At 38.3% G+C, this 21,007-nt stretch overlaps 1 protein-coding gene across 6 annotated transcripts in view; it reads right to left on the reverse strand.

Moving 5' to 3' along the window:
• Window positions 1-21,007, reverse strand: part of crtc1b (CREB regulated transcription coactivator 1b) — a 47,165-nt gene that overhangs the window by 10,632 nt on the left and 15,526 nt on the right. For 2 of the 6 annotated variants that reach the window (XM_058072672.1, XM_058072669.1), the window contains 4 exons: window positions 20,788-20,874; window positions 17,442-17,528; window positions 17,180-17,354; window positions 1,793-15,669 (listed from right to left, as the gene is read on the reverse strand). In XM_058072672.1, the coding sequence (XP_057928655.1) occupies window positions 15,458-15,669; window positions 17,180-17,354; window positions 17,442-17,528; window positions 20,788-20,874 (561 nt within the window). In that variant the 3' untranslated portion in view covers window positions 1,793-15,457. Of the gene's footprint in view, window positions 1-180; window positions 336-1,792; window positions 15,670-17,179; window positions 17,355-17,441; window positions 17,529-20,787; window positions 20,875-21,007 lie in introns of those variants that run through there. The other 4 variants (XR_009129816.1, XR_009129815.1, XR_009129817.1 and 1 more) reach the window with 4 other exon arrangements.

Genomic DNA, 21,007 nt, shown 5'->3' on the forward strand with positions numbered 1-21,007 from the left:
ATGATCTTCCAAATTTGTGGTATTACTGTGGGTACAATTAGACAAAAACTTTTTTTTAGTACATATAAATTATAAATTAATAAAATGTACCTTTTGCCCATTTGTATACTAATTAGCTTTTAAGTAAAATTATATTATGGAAAAAACAAGAAGGTAAAGTGTGACAAAAAAGCACTATACAAACAAAGTGAAGTCACCGACCACCGTTTGACGACCCTGCACCACCTGAAGAGCCGGTGTTCCACTGAATGAAAGAGCACACCCCGGATCACGATGGACCCCTCTCCAAACATCTCTGGAAAACATCTCAGGTGGGATCTCCATTCCAAACTCTGCTAATTTTTAGTCAGAAATTCACAATAAGTTGCTAATCATTTATAAATGCGTGATAATACAAGTAAAATATAAAGTATATACAGTGTATACTGATGTATTTGTACATGTTTATGTTTTCTCCGGGTACTCCGGTTTCCTCCCACATTCCAAAAAAACATGCTAGGTTAATTAGCGACTCCAAATTGTCCATAGGTATGAATGTGAGTGTGAATGGTTGTTTGTCTATATGTGCCCTGTGATTGGCTGGCCACCAGTCCAGGGTGTACCCCGCCTATCGCACGAAGACAGCTGGGATAAGCTCCAGCACCCCCGTGAGGATAAGCGGTAGTAAATGGATGAATGAATGAATGAGTTCTCCTCCTATTTTGTGTGGAAGTGGTAACTTTTTGGCTTCTTATTTTGTATTTCCGCACCCTAGGCCATCTCTGTGTGGAGTTTGCATGTTCTCCGCATGCATGCATGGGTTTTCTCCGGGTACTCCGGTTTCCTCCCACATTCCAAAAAAACATGCTAGGTTAATTAGCGACTCCAAATTGTCCATAGGTACGAATGTGAGTGTGAATGGTTGTTTGTCTATGTGTATATTTGTCTATATATCTATATAGAGTATACCCCATATCTCGCCTGAAAACTGCTGGGATAGGCTCCAGCACCCCCACGACAGTATCACTCTGATTCTGTGAACATCCAGCAGCAACACAACATTTTGGCATGACTACTATTTTGATGAAAAATATACTGAATCGGGGCTGCACAGAGGTCGGGTGGTTAGCACATAGGCTTCACAGCTAGGAGACCCAAGTTCAATTCCACAATCGGCCATCTTTGTGTGGAGTTTGCATGTTCTCCCCGTGCATGTGTGGGTTTTCTCCGGGTACTCCGGTTTCCTCCCACATTCCAAAAAACATGCTAGGTTAATTAGCGACTCCAAATTGTCCATAGTTATGAATGTGAGTGTGAATGGTTGTTTGTCTATATGTGCCCTGTGATTGGCTGGCCACCAGTCCAGGGTGTACCTCGCCTGAAGACAGCTGGGATAGGCTCCAGCACCCCCGCTACCCTTGTGAGGATAAGCAGTAGAAAATGGATGAATGAATGAGTTCTCCTCCTATTTTGTGTGGAAGTGGTAACTTTTTGACTTCTTATTTTGTCTTTCCCCACCCTCGGCCATCTTTGTGTGGAGTTTACATGTTCTCCGCGTGCATGCGTGGGTTTTCCCCGGGTACTCCGGTTTCCTCCCACATTCCAAAAACATGCTAGGTTAATTAGCGACTCCAAATTGTCCATTGTGAATGGTTGTTTGTCTATATATCTATATAGAGTTTACCCCATATCTCGCCTGAAGACTGCTGGGATAGGCTCCAGCATCGCCCTGCAACACTCATGAGGATAAGCGTTAGAAAATGAATGAATGAATGAAGATGACAGCAAATGAAGACTATATTTCGAGATCACGTGTCATCCACATTCAGATTTAATTGACATTTTTCTTTCAGTTTTATAAACGGTCACATTAGGAGAATCACATGGCATCAAATAAATACCTACAGATCTTTCACTACGACTTACAGGACAACAGTGATAAAATGCTATTCTCACTATAAGCTTGAAGAGGAACTTAAACGTTGTGTTTTCTGACGCCTCGTCCACTTTTCAATGAACTGTACAGTTCTTGATAAAAAAAAAAAACGTGTGTAATTAAAGGGAGCTTTGAATTCAGACCTGAAACAATACATCTTGAGATCACACTCGGCTGTTTTCTTCAGTCTGAGACCAGTTTCACTATATCAGGGGGTGTCCAAAGTTTGGTCCGGGGGCCGTTTGTGGCCATTTTTTTTTTTTTTTAATCAGCTCTTGACACATTTAAACAAGAAAAATGGGGAAATAAGAGCAGTAATTTAAAGTCATAATATTCATATAAATAAATTATAATTTTGACAAAATATTTTCTGAGTATAATATCATACTATGAGAAAAAAAATGAATTGCAGTTTTTGATTTGAATTTATTCAAATAATATTTTTGTGCAATAGTCTTTGCAATATTATTAATAAAATCAAGAATAATGTAATTTTTGGAAAATTAGGTTTGGGGAAAAAGGTGTGATATTACAAATATAAAGTCAAAATATTATTTGAATAAATTCAGCTGAGATGCGGGCTGTTTTATGAACATATGCTATGAGAAATTTTATTTTCACTATAATTTCTGCCATTTTTTTGCAATATTATGAATAAAATTGAGAATAAAGTTGTAATTTTTGGAAAATTAGGTTGGGGAAAAAGGTGTGATATTACAAGTATAAAGTCAAAATATTATTTGAATAAATTCAGCTGAGATGCGGGCTGTTTTATGAGCATATCATGCTATGAGAAACTATTTAATTTTCACTAATTAACACACTCGGAGAACACACTCGGCTGTTTTCTTCAGTCTGAGACCGGTTTCACTATATCAGGGGGTGTCCAAAGTTTGGTCCGGGGGCCATTTGTGGCCAGTTTTTTTATTTTTTTAAAATCAGCTCTTGACACATTTAAACAAGAAAAATGGGGAAATAAGAGCAGTAATTTAAAGTCATAATATTCATATAAATAAATTGTAATTTTGACAAAATATTTTGAGTATAATATCATACTATGAAAAAAAAATTGAATTGCAGTTTTTGATTTTGATTAGAATAATATTTATTTATTTTTTATTTATGCAATTTGTGCAATAGTTTTTGCAATTTTATTAATAAAATCAAGAATAATGTTGTAATTTTTGGAAAATTAGGTTGGGGAAAAAGGTGTGATATTACCAGTATAAAGTCAAAATATTATTTGAATAAATTCAGCTGAGATGCGGGCTGTTTATTGAGCATATCATGCTATGAGAAAATTTAATTTTCACTATAATTTCTGCAATTTTTTTTGCAATATTATGAATAAAATTGAGAATAAAGTTGTAATTTTTGGAAAATTAGGTTGGGGGAAAAAGGTGTGATATTACCAGTATAAAGTCAAAATATTATTTGAATAAATTCAGCTGAGATGCGGGCTGTTTATTGAGCATATCATGCTATGAGAAAATTTAATTTTCACTATAATTTCTGCAATTTTTTTTGCAATATTATGAATAAAATTGAGAATAAAGTTGTAATTTTTGGAAAATTAGGTTGGGGGAAAAAGGTGTGATATTACAAGTATAAAGTCAAAATATTATTTGAATAAATTCAGCTGAGATGCGGGCTGTTTTATGAGCATATGATGCTATGAGAAAATTAAATTTTCACTATAATTTCTGCAATATTATGAATAAAATCAAGAATAATGTTGTAATTTTTGGAAAATTAGGTTGGGGAAAAAGGTGTGATATTACAAGTATAAAGTCAAAATATTATTTTAATAAATTCAGCTGAGATGTGGGCTGTTTTATGAGCATATCATGGATGAGAAAATTTAATTTTCACTATAATTTCTGCTATTTTTTTGCAATATTATGAATAAAATCAAGTATAAAGTCAAAATATTATTCTAATAAAGTTTTTTTTTTTAATATGTATATCTAGTTAGCAGGCTGCATCTCCATGGGTTGGCTAAATCTAAAAAGTGACCCCCCCGTATTCTTAGATTTTACCATAAACGGCCCAAAAGTTTGGACACCCCTCCTTATATGAACTTTTCAAGCAAAATGACTGCATGTTGTGCTAAATCTGGGGTGTCCAATGTGTGGCCCAGTGGCCATTTTCAGCACACAGACTGTTTTTTTTTTGTTTTGTTTACTTAACAAAAACTGAAATTAATTATTCATGAGATATGTTATTAGATATTACACTGATTTGCTTTGTCACCAATAACACAAAAAAAAAAAAATAGGACGTTTGGTAGCCTACATCGGACTGTGGTTTCCCTGCATCCTTTGGACACCCCTGTGCTAAATAGTTTAGTTTGCATTTGCGATCATCACATTTTCACCACAAGCATCAAAATATTGCAAAAATTCATACATGGCCAGAATAAAGCTTTCTCCCCCTGGAAAGTAAAATAATATAACAAGTTACCAGACTGAACTATGTTTTCCATACTACTTATGTTGGTTAAAGTTGTATTAGCTGCCTAACTTGTGTGTGTTGCACGTTATTTAATCGTCATTTCCTTCTATGTCTAAGACACAATAAAACCGTTTCGAACAAATCCAACCGCAGAAAGCATCTTGTGTAGCAAAGTTATTCTCATATAAAGCGTGCTTTTGATTATTTATCACGGTGAACTGGTTCCAGACCCGATCGTGATAGGTGAATTTTCGTATGATTGCTTATTTTTATTTTTTTTCATAGGGATACCATCTAAATAAGTTTATTATTAGAGCCCTCTAAACATAAAATAACACCCCTATAGTCACCTTTACACTTGTAAAGTGTTAATCGTGCTCTCGTGAAGCAGAAATGTTCCGCTAAATTTATCGTTAGTTTGCAGCATAGCTGTCAAAGCGCCGGTATTCCGCCCTTTTTCTTTCCCGACTATTGGTTGGGAATCGAATATCCCGTAATTTTCAAACACGAATGTTGACAGGTTTGCAGTACAGTACTCCTTTTGTTTATCACGGTGAACTGGTTCCAGACCCGATCGTGATAGGTGAATTTTCGTATGATTGCTTATTTTTATTTTTTTTCATAGGGATACCATCTAAATAAGTTTATTATTAAAGCCCTCTAAACATAAAATAACACCCCTATAGTCACCTTTACACTTGTAAAGTGTTAATCGTGCTCTCGTGAAGCAGAAATGTTCCGCTAAATTTATCGTTAGTTTGCAGCATAGCTGTCAAAGCGCCGGTATTCCGCCCTTTTTCTTTCCCGACTATTGGTTGGGAATCGAATATCCCGTAATTTTCAAACACGAATGTTGACAGGTTTGCAGTACAGTACTCCTTTTGTTTATCACGGTGAACTGGTTCCAGACCCGATCGTGATAGGTGAATTTTTGTATGATTCCTTATTTTTATTTTTTCATAGGGATACCATCATGTTTATTAGAGCCCTCTAAACATAAAATAACACCCCTATAGTCACCTTTACACTTGTAAAGTTATTCTCATATAAAGCGTGCTCTCGTGACATCGTAAAAGCAGAAAGGTTCCGCTAAATTTATCGTTAGTTTACAGCATAGCTGTCAAAGTTCCGGTATTCCGCCCTTTTTCTTTCCCGACTATTTGTTGGGAATCGAATATCCCGTAATTTTCAAACACAAATGTTGACAGGTTTGCAGTACAGTACTCCTTTTGTTTATCACGGTGAACTGGTTCCAGAGTTTTTGTATGATTCCTTATTTTTATTTTTTTTCATAGGGATACAATCTAAATACGTTCATTATTAGAGCCCTCTAAACATAAAATAACACCCCTATAGTCACCTTTACACTTGTATTACCCAATATAGTCGACAGAATAAAAGTAAATAAGCCATTAAGACTCGTGTTTTTGTGTGTCTTGCTATAAATGTGTTCCCTAGCCTAGCAAATCCTAAAAAGAGGCGGACAGGAAATGACATCACGGGTTCAGAGTTGAGTTTCAGCTTTTTGTGAGTGACGGTCGTGTTTTTTTTTTTTTATTGTACCTGCTGTGCAATAAAAGTCTGATTCTTGTGTGTCTTACCGAGCTTTACAGTAACATTACCGACAGCTCTGACCATTGAAAAAAACTACATTTAATCAAGGTCTTTGAATGCATCTTCTGAATGCTATATATTTTAGTTCATTTAGCCATTTTTATGCTTTTAAAATGCTTAATTTAAGCAAAAATACATAACATTTGCGTCAATATGCATATGTTTTGATTAATGAACGTCATATTCACCCATGAAAGATTAATTTTTAGAGTTATTTAAAACTGTGATAGAGTCGAAGCACGGAATTCAAAGCGTAAAAAGTGGAAAGGGACGACTGTACTATTTTTTTTCGTACAACATAATCAAATTTCTTTTTTGCGCATGCAGAGGGAAGTTTAAACGACTAACAAGAATTACATTCGGAATGATGTTCCTTTGCAACACAAGAGTACAAGCTGCACCAAAGTAAGCCCTTTCGATATTTTGCATCCCCTAAAATCTTCACAGACAAAAAAAACAAAAAAAAAACAAAAAAAAAAATTAAATATAGTTTACAAAAAAGGAAAATAGAGATTTCATCTTTTCTTTCACATGAAAATATTTCCGGAGTATACATCTGGTGTAAAACAGTCAGCATTCAAATCAGGCAAATTAGTCCCGGTTCAAAAGCCGGGAAGTCACAAATAAAGTGCGAAGCAACTAGAGGACTAAACATTGCACGAAAACATATAAGGAACAAACATATTTAAAAAATAAAAAAAATTTAAAAAATTAAAAAAAAAACCACTTGACATGATAGGCAACAATACAAGAAAAACAAACCAAAAAAAAATCATATCTAATGTCTTAAAAAAAAAAAAAAAGTCACTTGAGCATAGCTACAGCAAATAGTGCTAGCTTACACGGGACACTAATCTTCTCAATGTGCATCAGGTCATGCAGTTGACAGGAACACAGAAGCTTCAGGTCCATGAAGGCAAAAAAAAAATAAATAAAAAAAAAACACTTGACATGATAGGCAACAGTACAAGAAAAACAAACCAAACAAAAAATTAAAAAAAAATCAAACAATCATATCTGATGTCTAAAAAAAAAAAAAGTCACTTGAGCATAGCTACAGCAAATAGTGATAGCTTACACGGGACACTAATCTTCTCAAAGTGCATCAGGTCATGCGGTTGACAGGAACACAGAAGCTTCAGGTCCATGAAGGCAAAAAAAATAAAATAAAATAAATAAAAAAAAACACTTGACATGATAGACAACAGTACAAGAAAAACCAAAAAAAAAAAAAAAAAAATCATATCTGATGTCTAAAAAAAAAAAGTCACTTGAGCATAGCTACAGCAAAGAGTGATAGCTTACACGGGACACTAATCTTCTCAATGTGCATCAGGTCATGCAGTTGACAGGAACACAGAAGCTTCAGGTCCATGAAGGCAAAAAAAAAAAAACAAAAACAAAAAAACACTTGACATGATAGACAACAGTACAAGAAAAACAAACCAAACAAAAAATTAAAAAAAAATCAAACAATCATATCTGATGTCTAAAAAAAAAGTCACTTGAGCATAGCTACAGCAAGAGGACTAAACATTGCACAAAAACATAAGGAACAAACATTTTTAAAAAATAAAAAAAAAACACTTGACATGATAGGCAACAGTACAAGAAAAACAAAACAAAAAAATGTCTAAAAAAAAAAAGTCACTTGAGCATAGCTACAGCAAATAGTGATAGCTTACACGGGACACTAATCTTCTCAATGTGCATCAGGTCATGCAGTTGACAGGAACACAGAAGCTTCAGGTCCATGAAGGCAAAAAAAAATTAAAAATTTTTAAAAACACTTGACATGATAGGCAACAGTACAAGAAAAAAAAAACAAAAAAAAAAACAAAAACAAAAACAAAAAAAAACAGTCCACGTACCAAACCGCCATCTCTTCCCAGACGAGCCCGAAGAGACAACGCGCTTGTATGCGGTGGTGCTTGGTGCTACACAGCAAGGAAGAGAAAGCGCGTAACAGGGCGACAAAAAAACGGGGGACACCCGCCCCCCCCCCGCATTGTCGTTTTTGGCGACCCAGGAGATACTGCCACGATTAATACATTCTTTTATGATAAGTCATGAAGTAGTAGTATACAGACTTGGGAGGTAACAGAGTCACTAAAACAGGAAACAAGAGTCAAGCGTCGCACCCCGACATGCATCCCCTCGAGAACTTGGCGACAGCGACATGTGACTTCGTTACACCGAACCCACATCCTGTGGAGCTAAAGCAAGGCCTTCGTTTCCCGGTTTTTCATGCATTTCGTTTTCAGCTATAGCGTTTATGTACAAAAGGTACAATGATGACAGACAAAAAAATTACAGTAACGTTCCAAAAGGCTGTCCGTGTTCCGTTTTTTTTTTTTTTTTTTACATTTGAATGAAAAACATGACTTCACCTACAAAGAACATTTGTTGGCTTAAAGGAAAAATCCAGCTCAGGGTTTCTCGACATGGCCTAATCCGTAATTTCATTACAAACCTTTTCATTTAAGTCAAGTTTGAAGCAGAGGAAGTTGCCTATTGGGGTACATATAGACAAACAACCATTCATACTCACATGCATACCTATGGACAATTTGGAGTCACTAATTAACCTAGCATGTTTTTGGAATGTGGGAGGAAACCGGAGTACCCGGAGAAAACATGCAAACGCCACACAGAGATGGCCGATGGTGGGGAAAGACAAAATAAGAAGTCAAAAAGTTACCACTTCCACACAAAATAGGAGAACTCATTCATTCATCCATTTTCTACCGCTTATCCTCACGAGGGTCGCGGGGAGTGCTGGAGCCTATCCCAGCTGTCTTCGGGCGAGGTACACCCTGGACTGGTGGCCAGCCAATCACAGGGCACATATAGACAAACAACCATTCACACTCACATTCATACCTATGGACAATTTGGAGTCGCTAATTAACCTAGCATGTTTTTGGAATGTGGGAGGAAACCGGAGTACCCGGAGAAAACCCACACTTAATAAATAGCTTTTATTCCTACATTTTAATTTTTTTTTAATTTTCCAAATATTTAAACTTTCTTCAAAATTTTCTTTTAGTAATATTATGATTTTATTCACATAATATTAGAACTTTTTCCCCAACCTAATTTTCAAAAAATTACAAATCTATTTCATAATTTTACAACTTTGAAGAACTTTATTTTTTTCATAATATTACAAGTTTATTCTCGTCAAATTGCCAATTTTTTTCTCTCAATATTTTGACTTTATTCTTGCAAAATTACAGCTGATTTTCCAGTTCTGTTAACTATTTCAACTTTCTTCTTGTAAGTTTCTATGCCGCTTATCCTCACTAGGATTGTGGGGGTATGCTGGAGCCTATCCCAGTTGTCTTCAGGCGAGAGAGGTGGGGTACACCCTGGACTGGTGGCCAGCCAATCACAGGGCACATATAGACAAACAACCTTTCACACTCACATTCATACCTATGGACAATTTGGAGTCGCTAATTAACCTAGCATGTTTTTGGAATGTGGGAGGAAACCCGGAGAAAACCCACGAACATGCAAACTCCACACAGAGATGGCCGAGGGTGGAATTGAACCCTAGCTATCTCCTAGCTGTGAGGTCTGTGCGCTAACCACTAGACCACCATGCAGCCTTGCTAGAATAACAGTTTAATTAAATTATGGTACAGTAGCACATTTGGAACTGCAAAAATTACTATTTTGGTATTCAATTGTTGAATTTAAACGTGAATACTTCCTTAGTCACCCGTGAAAGCAGATGTATTATCTTTGTGTTTTAGGGAAAAGAAGATTTTCCACACACATTAACTTTGAGAACCAAGCCATTAAGTGTTTGTGTTTGGTTCCTACCAATATGGTCCGTGTTGGGCCTAAGCGATTAATCGATTAATTAACACAACAAACTTCAGATTGCATGCAGATGGGGGGAGTGGAAATTCTCCACATCGATACTGATATTGTTTCGATATTTAGCAACAAAAACACAGCCTGCGTCTAAAAAATCAAAGCAGTCATGTAAACAACAACAGTATGTGCTAATAAACACTTTGCAAAGCGCGAGAAACTCCCACGGGATAGCAATACGTCGTTAGCTGGAACAGAAAACGAGGCTAATTTATTGTGCTGTCGGTGGTGACTAACGTTGGGTTTTAATACCTACTGTTGCTATTGTTCTCTGTTTGAATTATACCACGCGATCAAGCCTTTTCTAACACTCCACACTATTAAAAGAACAGTGAAAGCTTGTATAGAGTCATTAATCCGTTCCAGAACGTCTGATTAACTGAATTAATTTTTCCAATAAATCCAATTCATAGCGTTGCAACAATGTAAACACAAAAAATTACTATCATTGTACATGCATAACACAATTCTAAATGCAAAAAATTTTTTTAATCACAAAAATGTCCTTGCTAGCATTTTTAGCTTGCTAACAAAATGGCGGTTGACTGTCAAAACACTTTTTTTTTTAATAGTTTTACATGTATGAAACAATTCTAAATGAAAGAGAGAAGTGCTAAAAGAACATTTAAGGTTACTTTTTTTTTTTTAATCACAAAAACGTCCTTGCTAGCATTTTTGGCTTGCTAACAAAATGGCGGTTGACTGTCAAAACACTTTTTTGATATAGTTTTACATGCATAAAACAATTCTAAATGAAAGCGAGAAGTGCTAAAAGAACATTTGAGGTTACTTTTTTTTTTTAATCACAAAATGTCCTTGCTAGCATTTTTAGCTTGCTAACAAAATGGCGGTTGACTGTCAAAACACTTTCTTTTAATAGTTTTACATGCATAAAACAATTCTAAATGAAAGCGAGAAGTGCTAAAATAACATTTGAGGTTACTTTTTTTTTATCACAAAAATGTCCTTGCTAGCATTTTTAGCTCGCTAACAAAATGGTGGTTGACTGTCAAAACACTTTTTTTTTTAGTTTCACATGCATAAAACAATTCAAAATGAAAGCGAGAAGTGCTAAAAGAACATTTGAGGTTACTTTTTTTTTAATCACAAAAATGTCCTTGCTAGCATTTTTAGCTCGCTAACAAAATGGCGGTTCACTGTCAAAACATTTTTTTTTTATAGTTTCACATGCATAAAACAATTCTAAATGAAAGCGATAAGTGCTAAAATAACATTTAAGGTTAGCGTTACCTTCACTGAAGACGTGATTTTTGACGGAAATGTTCCCAAACACGCGATGTGATATCGAGTCCGGGATTAATTACAACTTTAATTTGATATATCGTTCACTTTTAAGTATTAAAAAAAAGTTTGAGCAGATTTTAATTTGAGAAAAAGTGCCTTTGGATTTGAAAACAGAGTCAAAACTAAAGATATAATTGACCCACGTACATTGTTCCCTCATGTATCGCAGGGTATGCTCCCAAAAATAGCCTACAATATGTGGAATCCGCGATATAGCCAATTATATTTTTGTACAATAACTATATTATGCTTAATGCTCTTAAACGCCTCACCATAATCTTTCCTCAGATAGCCATTAACATTTTACTTCCCACTCTTGTTTAAATACTCTCATAGTTCAAATATTGTTTGAATGTAACGATCAACTTACAAGATTTGAACCTCTAAATCGTGGCTTGTCCTGGCGCCGTTTGGCTGTGAATGTTTGCTAGCGGCTAGCATCCATGTAACTGGAAACAGGCGGTCCTGCAAGAAGATTGACAATGGTCTACAGCCAATCAGAACGCAGAATACAATGGGCGGCTTCTTCCCTTTGCCAATCAGGACTGTGTATTTAGCCGGCTACACGTCTGTACACGTCTGTAACTCTCAATTGAGTATACAACACCCTCTAGTGGTAGCAAGTAGTAAATACACATGCAACAGGCCACAAGGACGCTAAACATAGACATTCATACGCTGTAAAAAATAATAATAAAATAAAATAATAAATAAAAAATGAAACATTCCTAGTAAAAGTAACCTCAAATGTCCTTTTAGCACTTCTCGCTTTCATTTTGAGTTATTTGATGCAAGTAAAACTATAAAAAAATAAGTGTTTTGACAGTCAACCGTCATTTTGTTAGCAAGCTAAAAATGCTAGCAAGGACATTTTTGTGATTAAAAAAAAGTAACCTCAAATGTTCTTTTAGCACTTATCACTTTCATTTTGAATTGTTTTATGCATGTAAAACGATAAAAAAAATGTTTTGACAGTCAACCGCCATTTTGTTAGCAAGCTAAAAATGCTAGCAAGGACATTTTTGTGATAAAAAAAAAGTAACCGCTAATGGTTTTTTTTAGCACTTCTCGCTTTCATTTAGAATTGTTTTATGCATGTAAAACTATAAAAAAAAATGTTTTGACAGTCAACCGCCATTTTGTTAGCAAGCTAAAAATGCTAGCAAGGACATTTTGTGATTAAAAAAAAGTAACCTCAAATGTTCTTTTCGCACTTCTCGCTTTCATTTAGAATTGTTTTATGCATGTGAAACTATAAAAAAAATGTTTTGACAGTCAACTGCCATTTTGTTAGCAAGCTAAAAATGCTAGCAAGGACATTTTGTGATTAAAAAAAGTAACTTCAAATGTTCTTTTAGCACTTCTCGCTTTCATTTAGAATTGTTTTATGCATGTAAAACTATAAAAAAATATATTTTGACAGTCAACCGCCATTTTGTTAGCAAGCTAAAAATGCTAGCAAGGTCATTTTTGTGATTAAAAAAAAAAAACAAACAAAACAGTTGGAATCACAGAGTGTATCAATAACATGGACAAGACAATTGCCATATTGTATGCTAACCAAAAAATGTCAATTAACAGTCAATAAAAAATGAATCATTCCTAGTAAAAGTAACCTTAAATCTTCTTTTAGCACTTATCGCTTTCATTTAGAATTGTTTTGTGCATGTAAAACTATTAAAAAAAAGTGTTTTGACAGTCAACCGCCATTTTGTTAGCAAGCTAAAAATGCTAGCAAGGACATTTTTGTGATTAAAAAAAGTAACCTCAAATATTCTTTTAGCACTTATCGCTTTCATTTTGAACTGAAACTATTAAAAAAAAGTGTTTTGACAGCCAACCGCCATTTTGTTAGCAAGCTAAAAAATGCTAGCAAGGACATTTTTGTGAAAAAAAAAACAAAAAAACAGTTGGAATCACAGAGTGTATCAATAACATGGATAAGACACTTGCCGTATTGTATGCTAACCAGAAAATGTCAATTAACAGAGGCAATATTTTTGCGAAAATCGTCATAAACATGCTAACGCCGATGGACGTGAAAAAGGATTTCGCTGCATGAACGATTTGTGCTGATATCAGTGTCGTATCGGAAGGGAAAAGGTTGTATCGGGACACGGCTAAAGGTAGTCTGGGATATAAGATAAGTGATTTGTTTTTAGGGTTTGTATTTACAAACCAACGTGTACCAGACCACATGTGGGAACCCCTGGGTGGATTTTTCCTTTAAGCCTTACGTTTTAAATTCGCTTGCATAGGAACCACACGTCAAGCAAAGAAGAAGTTTGGATGTAGACGTTACAGCAGATCGACGCTTCTGAAACTCGACAGTTAAAAAGTCGTCAGCGACCAAAATATCGAGTCCCCAACTCAACGGAGCCGGGACTCGATCCCAACAACAATTAAGCACAAATGATCATCATCTGTATACACACACGCACGTTACGATATAGCTTTCGACATCACACACAGCAATAAAGCATCTCTGAGGGAAACTCTGACAAAAAGGCCACCAAAGGGGGTTGTTTTCTGCTGAATCTGGATCAAGTGTGAACCGATGTTACCGGAGAAGCTTTTTGTAAACATTTGTTTGGAACATCTGTAAACAATTTTAGACTCTGCTACATCCCTGATTGATTTTAGTGCCCGTTCAGGTTGGTTGCAACTTGTGAAAAATGACATTTCATCATCTAAATATGCTAAATATATCTATTTTCTGACCACGTTCCTTCCCTATGTGAAGAATATAGGTAATATAAATATGTTGTAGGAATTGCACATTAGTATGAAAACACCCATATTAAGGGAGGCGTGATTTGGTTTGCCTCCTGCGGAAATGTTAAAACAGCTTTTTGTTAGAGCTTCCCTTCCACAAGGAGCAAAAAGCCTCCCCATATTTGCGCTCCTCCGCATTTAACACCATAATTAAGATTTTTTTTTTTTTTTAAATCCTCCACCCACTTTATAAAACATCAATAATTTGGTTAGAAAATGTACCGCTACAAAAAATACAGTACATTGATTTGTCAGACAACAGAATCAACAAAAAAAAAGATGCCTGTCTAAAAATACAAGAAAATGTTACACAGGAAGTTACGAAAAAAGACACTTAACAGTAGAATACTCACGTAAGGCAAAATCAGGTGATTTCACAGTGACGACGTCAAAAAGATTTAAAGATTTGAGCGTTTCCCGGTTAAAAAAATTTTTTAAAAATAAATAAAAATGACTGCTTCCTTCCTCATAGAAGGATGTTCGCGTAAAATTAAATTATGCTTTCCAGTTCAGTAGTAATACCTGATCATCAAAAAAATTTAAAAAAAAATTAAAAAAATTTAAAAAAAAATTAAAAAAAATTTAAAAAAAAATCCAACAACCCTGCATTTGGAGCCTGAATATTTTTTTTTTCAGCGCTAGGTAGGATTTCAAATGTCACTTCCGGGTTGCAGCAATGAATATGGCACATCGAACACTGAAGAGCAACTATATGGGGAGGTTTTGCACTCCTTCGTTAAAACGAGATACAACAGATACAAGTGAAAAAATAAATACATTGGTTAATTCATAAATAAAACATCAGTGCAATTTTTTTTTTACACCATGCCTTCTGAAAGCATTTTGGCATCAAACGTATGAAATTGAATATAAATATTTGACCTCATAAATAAAACAGAACACATCAACACACACATACACACAACATCAAAACATACAGTGCATGATGAAAAAAAAAATTTTGGTTGTCAAAAATAAAGCTTTGAGTGTGACAGCTGTTGTTTTGCAAGACTACCCGATTTGTTTTAATGCAGGCAGGAAAACCTGCAACGTTTTTTTTTTTTTTTCCCTTTAACATGGCCGGTTTGATACCTACAGTTCAATGTCTCTGCAGCTTCCTGCTACAAGCAAATATAAAGAAAAACATATTAAAGTGGATATGAAAAGAAATGTGCATTTTTGGAATATATATATATGGTGGTATTTAAATGGTACACTGTAAACACAGCCGTGCTAGCAAAAAGCGCTGAGCGGCCAATCTCTTTAAAAGGACAGCAAGGCCATTCCCCGGAATGCCACAGGACGGTCCTTATCCCTGCTGTCTTCATTGTGTCAAAAGGGCTTTCACACGGAGTCGAGGACTGAGGTCGGACTGCTGGATGGCCATGCAACGAGGGAGAGGGTTCGAGCCTGCCCTTGGTCTCGCTCTCTCGCTCTCTCATTCTCCTTTCACAAGTTACAGTGTTTGTCTTGTTGTTGCTCGCCGCCGCGCTCAGTCGGCGTGTGGCGTCACAGCCTATCCATCCTGAACGTGTCTTCGGTGGCGGGGTCGGCTAGCACCATGTCGGGGTCGTTGAGCATGTGCAGCCCGTCCAGGGTGAGTGGGTCGATTTTGAGCTCATCCAGGGGGAACTGAGAGTCTGCGTCAAAGCTGACGTCGCCAACGCCCGCCAGCGAATTGGTGAGCTCTTTGGAGAGGCTCGGCGGAGACTCGCCTGTGACTGGAATGTGTCGCATCAAAGAGACAAGTGGGTGTGGATGCGGCGTCAAGCGGGGAGACGAAACACCTTGGCTTGTTTGATCAAATCCAGACCCTCAGAAAATTCTTCATATCCTTAGGGGCTAAGCAAAACGGTCTGGGTGCCCTGAAATCGCCTGGCCATTCTTGTGTATGTGACCAAGACAATAGCAGCTTCTTCTCTAAGCCCCTAGAACCGGACCCGGTCCCCTAAGCCCCTAGAACCGGACCCGGTCCCCTAAGCCCCTAGAACTGGACTTAGGGGAACAGAGTGGGGTCCCCTAAGCCCCTAGAACCGGACTTAGGGGGACAGAGTGGGGTCCCCTAAGCCCCTAGAACCGGACTTAGGGGACAGAGTGGGGTCCCCTAAGCCCCTAGAACCGGACTTAGGGGATAGAGTGGGGTCCCCTAAGCCTCTAGAACCGGACTTAGGGGACAGAGTGGGGTGCCCCTAAACCTCTAGGGACCCCTAAACCCCTGGAACCGGACTTAAGGGACCGGGTGGGGTCCCCCTAAACCCCTAGAACCGGACTTAGGGGACAGAGTGGGGTCCCCCCTAAACCCCTAGAACCGGACTTAGGGGACAGAGTGGGGTCCCCTAAGCCCCTAGAACCGGACTTAGGGGACCGGAGTGGGGTCCCATAAGCCCCGAGAACCGGACTTAAGGGACTGGGTGGGGTCCCCTAAACCCCTGGAACTGGACTTAGGGGGACTGGGTGGGGTCCCCTAAACCCCTAGAATCAGACTTAAGGGGACCGGGTGGGGTCCCCGTAAACCCCTAGAACCGGACTTAGGGGACAGAGCGGGGGCCCCCTAAACCCCTAGAACTAGACTTAGGGGACAGAGTGGGGTTCCCCTAAACCCCTAGAACCGGACTTAGGGGACTGGAGTGGGGTCCCCTAAACCCCGAGAACCGGACTTAGGGGACTGGGTGGGGTCCCCTAAACCCTTAAAACTGGACTTAGGGAACCGAGCGGGTTCCCGTAAGCCCCTAGAACCGGACTTAGGGGACCGAGTGGGTTCCCGTAAGCCCCTAGAACCAGACTTAGGGGACCGAGTTGGTTCCCCTAAGCCCGTAGAACCAGACTTAGGGGACAGAGTGGGGTCCCCTTAACCTCTAGAACCGGACTTAGTTGACCGACCTTAGCTATGTTTATAATAACCACTCAAATTTCAAGGCTTTTTGCTTTAGCATCTTTAGCAGCTTTAGCAAGTATGGAAAGAGATCGGTCTGATGCAGTGAGGCAGCCCCCACGGGGAACTGTCAGGGGGGACAAAAAGGCTTTCATTTTAACGCAGACCTACCAACATATACAAATGTATGGTACTCAACATGCAATTTGATGCTTGTATGCTCTCCATTTTGTTGCATTTTCAGGTTCGAGTTCAGTCTGTACAGTACAGATAAGTAAATAAGTATTTCATAGGGGGGGGGGGGGGCGACAGAAAATAATTGAGAAGCACTGGGAAGGAGAAGTAAGTGCACGACTTACCTGTTAGGATAATGTTGGGAATGTTGCCATGGCTACTGTAGCCCAGCTGCTGGGAGTCTTGTAGGCTGCTCCCGCTCAGACCCATCATGGCGGCTTGAGTATAGTTGAGGGTAGAGCACTGTGTGTACAGGTTGGTGGAACTGATGGGGTTCTCGATCATGTTGAACTGCTCCAACTAGTAATAAAAAAAAGGAGGGTGGGGGGGGGTAGTGAATCAGTTCAGAGCCTAAATCCAAAATGACAGTAAATGACAGGCCGTCACCTGGTGAGAGAGAGCATTGGTCTGCCTGGAGGCCACCTGCTGATCGTAGAAAGAGTCACCAAATATGCTGCCCACCACGGGAATGTGCTGGAATAAAAATATCAAAAGAGAGCAGAATGTGGATTAAAACTCACAACTGAAATTAGTTTGCGTGGAAATGTACCCAGGCCTATGAGCAAGACACCAAAAGCAACAGAAAACACAAGCAAAAAGGTCAATACACAACCATCAGAGTGAGCAGTGACAAAAGCGGTGATGCTCATGAGGAGGCCCCGTCAGCAGTATGATTTTTCCAAAAGGAAAACATGGAACAGATGGTGTCCTGGGATCGGATAATAAGGATTGAGTATAAATTGAGGCGGAGATAAGATGAGAGGTGCAATTATGATGCGATGCGCTGACCCTGGAAAGCCTCTTCATGACTTAAACACAGACATTTGACTTAGGGAAATTCCAGTATCTAACAAAAAGCATCACTACCCCCGATCATCATGTGTGTAGCACATCGGTCAAAACCAATAAGGACCGTACGCTTCTGTAAAATATTATTAAATCATGTGACAACAGTGCAGCATGGCGGATTTAAAATGGCGGTCTTTCATTAGCGTGACGAGGTTCTTTCATTTCCTATGAAAAGCACAACCTGTTTGCACACTCATAAACACATTATAAAGAACCTGGTCTGCCGGAGAGCAAATAAGAGGACGTCGCAGAAAGAATCGGTGCTGCACACTAAGTGAATCTGTAATAGTTTCAAGTGACCAATCAGAAAACAGGGGGGGTTTGGCCCGCCCCCAGAGTGGCAGAGCATTCATTCATTTTCTATCGCTTATCCTCACAAGGGTCGCAGAGGGTGGTCGATAGAAGGGGGTCCACCCTGGGACTGGTGGCCAGCCAATCACAGGGCACATATAGACAAACAACCATTCACACTCACATTCATACCTATGGACAATTTGGAGTCGCTAATTAACCTAGCATGTTTTTGGAATGTGGGAGGAAACCGGAGTACCCGGAGAAAACCCACGCATGCACAGGGAGAACATGCAAACTCCACACAGAGATGGCCGAGGAGGTGGAATTGAACCCTGGTCTCCTAGCTGTGCAGCCCTGGTTCAGTATATTTTTCATCAAAATAGTAGTCATGCCAAAATGTTGTGTTGCTGCTGGATGTTCACAGTATCCGAGTGATACTGTCGTGGGGGTGCTGGAGCCTATCCCAGCTGTCTTCGGGCGAGAGGCGGGGTACACCCTGGACTGGTGGCCAGCCAATCACAGGGCACATATAGACAAACAACCATTCACACTCACATTCATACCTATGGACAATTTGGAGTCGCTAATTAACCTAGCATGTTTTTGGAATGTGGGAGGAAACCGGAGTACCCGGAGAAAACCCACACATGCACGGGGAGAACATGCAAACTCCACAGAGAGATGGAATTGAACCCTGGTCTCCTAGCTGTGAGGTCTGCACGCTAACCACTCGACTACCGTGCAGCCCAGAAGTAGCGTGTTGTACATGCTAAATTTATAAAATTAACAAATATACTTTATGGCTGATATCCTGGTAGAAACAAACAGTTGATTGAGAATCCCCACCCTGGATGACAAATACTGGAATTTCACCTGGGAAAATATACACTCCTGTTCAAAATGTTAACAGCAGTTGAAAAATTGCAAGGATTTACATTTTGCACAAGATTTCATGGTTTTATATACATGCTGTAACTGTGTAGTAACTGGTACATTCATGATAACTTTTATTTTGCCGTATTTTGGTATTTTGGTAAATTGATGTCTCACATAAGGATTGTGGATTAAGGGGAAAATTCCCCAAAAAGTGCAGTTTTCCTGCAAGCCCAAATCTAATAAATAAATAAAAATGGGGATTAAATCTAATTTTCTGTCAGGTATGAACATTGTCATGATCTATTGATGGCAAAGACAAAAAAAAGCTTTCTCTCTTTGAACGAGGTCGGCTTGGTCTCTCGTAGCGCGCCATTGCTGGGATGGGAGAACATTGTTGGAATGGACAAAAATAGTCATTTGAAATTTCTTAAAAGATCCTGGGACGATCCTCAGATGCCGAGTGCGGTCCAATAAACCATCAGATGGCTTTTAAAAGGACCAAAAAATGAGGCCATCCTGCGTGTAACTGTTACATTTGTTCACTTCCTGCTTTCATAATATAGTTTAAGGTTGTTGTTGTTTTTTTAAATAAAATAAAAAATGATTTTTTTTTTTTTTTTGTCAAATCAGTTCCCAGTTCCACATGTCCAAAAGGAGTAGGAAGAAGCAAAGCTTATTAAATCCTACCCCTCCATCTGGTACTTTTACAATCAGTAACTGTTACATTTGTTCACTTCCTGCTTTCCTAATATAGTTTAAGGTTTGTTTGATTTTTTAATAATTTTTTATTTTTTTTTATTTTTGTCAAATCAGTTCACAGTTCCACATGTCCAAAAGGAGTAGGAAGAAGCAAAGCTTATTAAATCCTACCCATCCATCTGGTACTTTTACAATCAGTAAATCTTACATTTGTTCACTTCCTGCTTTCCTAATATAGTTTAATTTTTTTTTAATAATTTTTAATTTTTTTTCAAATCAGTTCATAGTTCCACATGTCCTAAAGGAGTAGGAAGAAGCAAATCTTATTAAATCCTACCCCTCCATCTGGTACTTTTACAATCAGTAACTGTTACATTTGTTCACTTCCTGCTTTCCATAATACAGTTTAAGGGTTTTTTGGTTTTTTTTTTTTAAATAATGCACCACGTACCGAAGTACGAGGTAATATGAGCATCCAATGACATAATGGGTACCATAGTAAGTGTCAATATAGTGATATATATAGCACATCATGACTGGTTCAAGACTCTTCATCCTTGTATTTAGCAAACATCAACTGCTTGTATTGTTTCTTGAATTCTTGCAGTTTGTCAGCTGACCTTAAATTTTAAAATCAGGAGTGTATAATGAAAGAAGCATGACCAGAAGAACAGTCAACATCGTGGTGTGATGGTATAAGTCCATGGAAACTCGGGAGTGTCTGTAGTCTTTTGTCTTTTCTCAACATCATTTTCCAATTTGTGTCAAAGTTGTGTGGAACAAATAATGTACGACTCTTTAAGGAAGTCAAAGGGACAAGACCGCCATCAAGAAATTGTATATCATGTCATGCACAGTGAACAGTGACAATGGTGAGGAGGAAATGCAGCTGACACAGCACGGGCGGGTGAATGGCTGATGCAAGAGATGAAAAGCAGCCTATCAAGAATTAGCTTCCCCCCCAGGAACAAAGCCCTTCCCCAAAAAGCAGCTGGCTTGGTGGGTGGGCTCTTACTTGAGGAGAGCTGCCGGGGGAGAAGCCTTGATTGGAGACTGGGGAGGTTGGAGACTGAGTGGCTGGTGAGCCAGTCTGATTGCGGTACTGTTGGAGGGAAGAGGGTTAGCGAGCGCGAGGCTCCATGCCGGTCAAATAACAAAATATCAAAAAGGACGGGGAGTTGAGGTGGCATCCAACTCATTCCCAGTCATGGAATGCTCACTAATAAATAGATCCC

This window comes from Doryrhamphus excisus, chromosome 5 (genome assembly GCF_030265055.1).
Source record: "Doryrhamphus excisus isolate RoL2022-K1 chromosome 5, RoL_Dexc_1.0, whole genome shotgun sequence".
Lineage (NCBI taxonomy): Eukaryota > Metazoa > Chordata > Actinopteri > Syngnathiformes > Syngnathidae > Doryrhamphus > Doryrhamphus excisus.